General features: G+C 55.1%; 1 protein-coding gene across 1 annotated transcript; it reads left to right on the top strand.

Moving 5' to 3' along the window:
• Window positions 1–1,587: 1,587 nt before the first annotated feature.
• Window positions 1,588–3,570, top strand: SPR (sepiapterin reductase). The gene is made up of 3 exons (XM_085308230.1): window positions 1,588–1,654; window positions 2,036–2,326; window positions 2,779–3,570. The coding sequence occupies exons 1-3, from the start codon at window positions 1,588–1,590 to the stop codon at window positions 2,967–2,969; spliced, it is 549 nt and encodes a 182-aa protein (XP_085164356.1). The 3' UTR covers window positions 2,970–3,570.
• Window positions 3,571–6,339: the final 2,769 nt, after the last annotated feature.

Raw genomic sequence — 6,339 nt, forward strand, 5'->3', positions numbered from 1 at the left:
CCCCCCACCCGCGGCTGCCCCGGCCAGGGGGTCCCCCAGGGTGGGGGGCGAGTGTCTGGGGGGAGGCAGTCGCCTGGGCTGCCCGGGGCCGCTGCGGGAGACGCGTCCCAGGTGCGCCGCTGTGGTGGCAGCGGCTCCCTGGATGTCTCCTTGTGCAGGGCCAGCCTTGCCATCAGAGCRCGATGTCTTGGCCCTCACAACGCTCCGAGGGTGTCCCGCCAGACAGGCCGTGTGCAGCTTCGTCACCTCGCTGCTGGGCTCGTGGCAGGGTCCCTGGGGCAACCTGCGGGGCCAGAGCAGCCCATGGGCATTGCGATGCCGTGTCTGCTTCGGGCTGCAGGGCAGAGCATCCCTTGGGCAATGCAGTGGTGCGTCTGCTTTGGGGCGAGGCCTGGAGCATCCCTCAGGTGTCACGTCCGCTTTGGGGCGAGGCCTGGAGCTCCCCAGCTCGGCTGCCTCTGCAGCCCCCCTGCTGTAAGCACCAAAATTCAATGCCTGGCGCTGGAGCTGAATCGCAGCCTTCAACCATTCCCTGCCAGAGCAGAGATTTGCCTGTGCAACCTTGTTGCAGGATCAGGCCTTTGCAATGATGTTTCCAGGGCAAAGGTTTTATTAGTTCAGCACCAGCAGACCTGATTGCTTTGGGTACTGGTAAATAGCAAAACCGAGTAGCACGTGGTAAGAAGCAAAAGGGCTTTAGTTTTGTTTGGCTTTTTTATTTTATTTTTTAAGAGCAGAGTGTTTGAAGAGAAACCCTGAGACCGTTCGCTTGTGAGGAGTGGTGGTGAGCCGCAGTGCTCTGCTGGCTTCTCSATGTTCTCCACGAGCATTACTCCACATCGCTCACAACATGAGGCCAGCGAGGCTCCATCCTACCTCCTTGCTCCCCTGTAGGATCCTTCAGAAAAAAATTCTACCCCTTGTGGGGGCTTCAGACGAAAGCTTTTAGGTCTGGTGTCTTTAGTGCCCCCCCCGTTATTGCTGTAAATAAAACCAGATGCTCCAGCAGGTAGTAGACACTGCAAGAGGCTGGCTGTGGTTAATGCCGGCCTCCTCTCCCACCTCCCTGGCRCGTGCGTGTGACCAGCCGCGCTCCAGGTGTTGGCTGTTTGATGTACGTGGTTGGTGAGCTCCAGCCCTGGGTAACTGGGGCCGTGCGCGTCCTCGCCAATGCGGTGTTGCAGGGTGCTGCAGTTGGGACTGGTCRTGATTTTCTCTGGCTTTCCTCCCCACCCCATGACAAAAAGGAGAGGAAATGAGACGGAGAAGGTGTTAAGCCACAGAAATTGAAAGAAGCAGGCTTAGGCGGGTGCGAAGTCTCTGAAGGTGTTGGCCTTTGCCTTTATAGCTGGTGGGGGTTTGGTGCTGGCACCGCTGCACGTGGTCAGCTCCGGGGAGCTTCTCCCTCCAGAACCCCATCAAATCTCATCCCGCAAAGGGCTCCCTGGGAGCCTCTTCTTTCTAGCCAGCCCTGAGCACYTCCAACGCTCTCTTCTTTACATCAAGCTTTTTGCTAAACAGCTTGAGATGGTTGTGGGAGCGTGTAGGACCCCAGGTCGTTAACTGGCTTGGTTCAGAGCAAGAAAGATGCAGGAGAGCATGCAGGGTGCCTGCRACCGCGAAGTCCATGGGGCCTTGGTGCCTCGGGCAGAAGGTCAGGAGCTGTTTGCTTCTGCGGGGCGTTTGCAGGTCAGGGCTGTGCTGTTGAACCCGTCCTCCGCCGCTCCGGCATGCCTTGTCCCACAAACCAATCCAGCTCCCTAAAGCTGTCTAAATCCTTGTGGTTTATAAGCAGCTCTCCACTGGTGCCCCTGTAATCAGATTGAGACTGTGCCGCTAGCCGGGTCGCTGGGATGCCGAGCAAARGCTTGGTAGGAAATCGCAGAAGTTGCCTTTGCCTCCGTTCCTTTGGGATTAAATTCCTGTGGCACTGAACCGGGCGCCTGCTTAAAACCTGCTGAGTTCGTCGATGATGCGCAACTCGCCCGGCTTGTGCTCCAGCTTGATGTGCAACTCTCCCGCTTTTCCTTTGTAGGCTCGCTGGGAGACGTCTCCAAATCCTTCGTAGATCTCACCAACCCAGATGAAGTCAACAGCTATTTTGCCTTCAAYGTCACCTCAGCACTTTGTCTCACCTCCACCGCCCTGAAAGCCTTCGGAAAGCGCCCCGGCGTCAGCAGGACAGTCGTGAACATTTCTTCGCTCTGCGCCATGAAGCCCTTCAAGAACTGGGCGCTGTACTGCAGCGGGAAGGCCTCCCGGGACATGATGTTCCAGGTCCTGGCACTCGAGGAGCCCGACATCCGCGTGCTCAACTACGCGCCAGGTGAGGAGGGTGCCGCYCTGCCGTGGGCACAGGGGCTGCAGTGCCCCACTGCGCCTGCGAGATCACGGGGTGGGATAGGAACCCCATCCAGATGGGAACAGCGGCATCGCAGCCTGACCAGCGTGGACATTGCTGGTGTGTTGCTGCTGCCACCTTCCCACTGCTGGGAGAGGCTGACCAGGCCACGAGAAGGGGTGCAGAGGTGGGGCAGAGGTAGGACGGTTGGCTGTTTTCCACCTTGTCTTGCCCCCKTCATGCTCAGGGTGCAACATGAGCCAGGTGTGAACTGGTGACGATGTGCAGATGGTGGAGCTGTGTTGGGCATTAATTGCTATTAATTTTCCCCCTCTCTGTGATTAGAAGAGGTGTTCCTGCAGCCAGCCCAGATGCAGAAGGAAAGTGAATGCTAGATTTGGATTTCTGCTGATGTAACTTTTACTGCTTTTTCCCAGGTCCTCTGGACACGGATATGCAACTCTTGGCGCGGACTAAAACCGGGGACCCCGAGATGCGTCAGCATTTCCAGGACCTTCAGGAGAGCGGGCAGCTGATAGACTGCACCGCGTCAGCCCAGAAGCTGCTGAAGCTCCTTGAAGAGGACACCTTCTGCTCCGGCGCCCATGTGGATTTCTATGATGTCTGAGCGGCCGGCCCCGCGACTCTYGCCTTCGTGCTTTGCTTTCGCTTCCATCCACCACGCTGCTTCTCTGGTGCCTCCTATCTCTCCAGCATGCTTGATGCTCTCTGGGTGCCTTAGTGGTTCTCGTAGCGCCCCAGGGGTGAGGGGGGAAGTCCATGCTTCACTGTGTCTTCAGCGCTGAGCCGAAGCCCAAGTTCCACATCCTCGGGCCCTGAGGAGGGTGTGCGATTCCTGCGCGAGGACCTTGCGGTGCAGATCTTGTCCTGCCTGACCAGCTCGCTGGGATTACTGAGCCCTGATGGATGTCAGCCTGCAGGAGCAGAGATTGCCTAGCCTCTGCAGATGGGAGGGCAGAGGTGGCACCAACGGCTTACTCGACCTCTCCTGCTGCTGCTTGAGGAATTGTCCCTGGGTGAAATCTGTGCTTTAAGATGTGGGGAAAAAAAAAACCCTTTCCCCACCCTAGAAAATGCACACCCTAGAAACGCCCCGTGTCCCTCCCTGCTCATCAGCAACACCTCTAAAGTCCTGTTCTGTCTCAGCCCCTCAAATTTTATCTACCGTGATCTACAGTCATTAAAAATGTCACATCTGGTCTGGGCCATCTGTTCTGAGTTCCCTCCTGGTGCCTGCACCTTCCGTCTCCGAGCGATTTTGTTGACTCTGTGTCTGCTTAGTGGGAACGATGAGGTATTTGGGGGTTTCGGAGGTAGCTTTGCTGTGACCAGCCATCCCTATTCGGAGCTAAGCTCCCAGGATGGGGATTGGTTTGGGTTGCTGCTGTCCTGCCTGGGCTTTAGTGCATCCCTGGACTCACCTGGCTCTTACAGAAAGCTAAAAATCCTGTGTTTCCTAACCCTGTGCCTGCGCAGGCCCTGGCGATGCAGCTCTCGGCCCTGCGGCAGGGACGAAGGCCTTTTGCGAATGAATATGCCGATGCTCAGAGGAAGGGGCCTTGGGTCCTGCTCTTGCAGGGTCTCCGACCAAACTGGGGCTGGGCTGGGGCAAGGGAGGCTTCAGGAGCCCCACACTGCAGGAGGAGCTGTGAGGGTGATGGGGGACGGGCTTGACCAGGGCACGGGGACCCCTTGCTACCAGCCAAGTGATGACTGGCATAGAAGGTGCAGCTGCACCTTCTTGCCCTTTTTTTTTGTTGTTTTTTTGTTTTTTGGTTTTTTTCTTCCAGCCACTTCAGTCGCTCCAGGTCAGAGCTGACATCCAGGGGCTTTCAGGTCCAACTTCGTCCAAGTCATACRAGCCAGAACGTGCAGGTAGTTTTGCAGTTGTATCTTTGGAGGGAAGTAGCCACAACATGCCACCGCAGACCTGCACTATGCAGCTGGTTTGGGAGCCTGGAAGTAAAGACTGAAGCGTGAAAGACACCGCAGATGGGTGGACAGGCTGAGTAGTTTGGTGGTTCGAGAAGAGCCCCCAAGAAACGCTCTGCGCCGTGGGAAATACGTGACTGAGCTCATCCGTGACAAGCACCGGCAGCGATGCCAGCCTGGGGGGCGAAGCATGGGTTTTGGAAACACATGGGATGGAAAGCTGTAGATCGCTAAAGGGAGACTGATCTGAGCATCTTCTTTCCTTTGCCTCCTCGCCTTTGAGCTGGTAAATAGGGGGATGTTTGATGATTCAAACTTTTCTGTGCCATCACGAGAAATAACACTGTGCCAGTTTTTTAAATGTGAGCTAAATCAGCCACTTCGTTACAAGCCTTCTCCATTTGGGACGACATGCACCAGTCTGGGATGAATGTGGAAATTGCAAGGGAAAGGGCTCCAGTCTGCCGCAAAGCCCCAGCAAGGATGCATGGAGAGGACACCCAGGCTACCCTCTCTGCAGGGCGGGAGCAGCTGTTGGTCACCGTCCGTCCTGGACATGCGAAATGCTGTGACTGGAGGTCCTTTGCCTTTCTGGGTTTGCCTTTGAGTGGTTTCACTCCACTCCTTCCTCTGCCCGGTGAGGCTGCCCTGCACTCGCTGTTCCCGCACGTATAAGCACGTAGCTTGGCCGTTGTGAATCACCATCCTACCAACTCCCCTGGAAGAGCTTCAGTCCACATGCCCCCGTTTAGCTAAGCAGGCTAGTCCTTCCTCATCCTTCGTGGTTCCCTGTCTGGTGGGACCAACATGGATGGTGACTCTGTGGTTTCTTCCAGGTCAATGATAGAAATGTTGGAACTTGGAAGACCAGARCCTTTTCCTGCTGGCCCTTGCCAGAGGGACACTGCCTCAGTGCTGCTTCCCTGCCTGGTCGTATTTTAAGATCGGGCAGAGAGCCGGTCTCTAATTCCTTTAAAGGTGTGCAGTGTTGATTTTGGTCCTTTAGTGAGACCACCATGTGGGACAGGATCTTAGAAAGTTTGGCTATGGTGGTCGTGCAGTTTTTAAAGACACTGAGTTGATTTAGCAGCATGGGCTTACTCTAAACACCTGGTGAGAGACCCCAGTGTCTCCAAGGTCTGCTGACCTCTATCTCCATCTTTAAGGAGTTATTTGTCACTGAATTTGCCTGGGGCCACTGGCAGACTGGAAGACTCCTCACTGCCCATATGGTCCTATCAGCTCTCCCAGCTAGTTCATCACTAATTTTCTTCTGGTATCACTGATCCAGTGGCAGCACGAGGGCAGGAGGACCAAAAGTTAGAGCCTCAGCATCACTATTCCTTTAACAAGGGCATCACCACCTTGCTTGAAGAGAAAGCCTGTTGCTAACATTTATGCTTCAAGAGCCAACCCATAAATCAGCACGAATCTTACGGCCGTGGTGATGTGCTATGGCTCATACTGCTAAAATTTGCTGGTGAATCAACCGTGTGCTAGAAGTTAAATGGAGTAAGTTTGTCTCCAGCTCAGCCACTCCATCATTTGACTGTGCTCCAAGCTGTTGCCTGGATGAGTTATTTTCATAGTTTTCTTCCACAGGCACTCACTGTGCATGTGATTAGGTGTTCGGCGTGGCTCTGTCACCTCCTGGGATGCACTGTGCTTGTCACTCAAACCTGGGAGCAAGGCACTTCCAAGGGAGAAATGCTAGCAGTGCTCTTGGGCCAAGAACCCCATGGGCCTGGTGGGTCTGCCTTGCCRGTGGGTAGTAGCTATTTTTTACTTTGCCTTTTGTTTTCCCCAGGAATCAGAGCTGTTATCTAGTAGATCTATGCCAGATTTTTTTTTCTCCAGTCTTCCTGATCTCAGAAGTTTTCTGATGCTTCAGTGGGCTACAGTACTCACCTCCATGAATCGTTAAGCAGCCATGGTTTTGCCACCACAAAATTTGCCAGCTCCACCCCGTCAGTGGGTGAGCATGTTGCAGCAGAGCCCCCTCTACCTCCGCAGCCAGATAAGGAGAGCTATGGTGGTGGGGTGCT

This window comes from Rhea americana, unplaced genomic scaffold (assembly GCF_003343005.1).
Source record: "Rhea americana isolate MKP2758 unplaced genomic scaffold, rheAme1 scaffold_270, whole genome shotgun sequence".
Classification (NCBI taxonomy): domain Eukaryota; kingdom Metazoa; phylum Chordata; class Aves; order Rheiformes; family Rheidae; genus Rhea; species Rhea americana.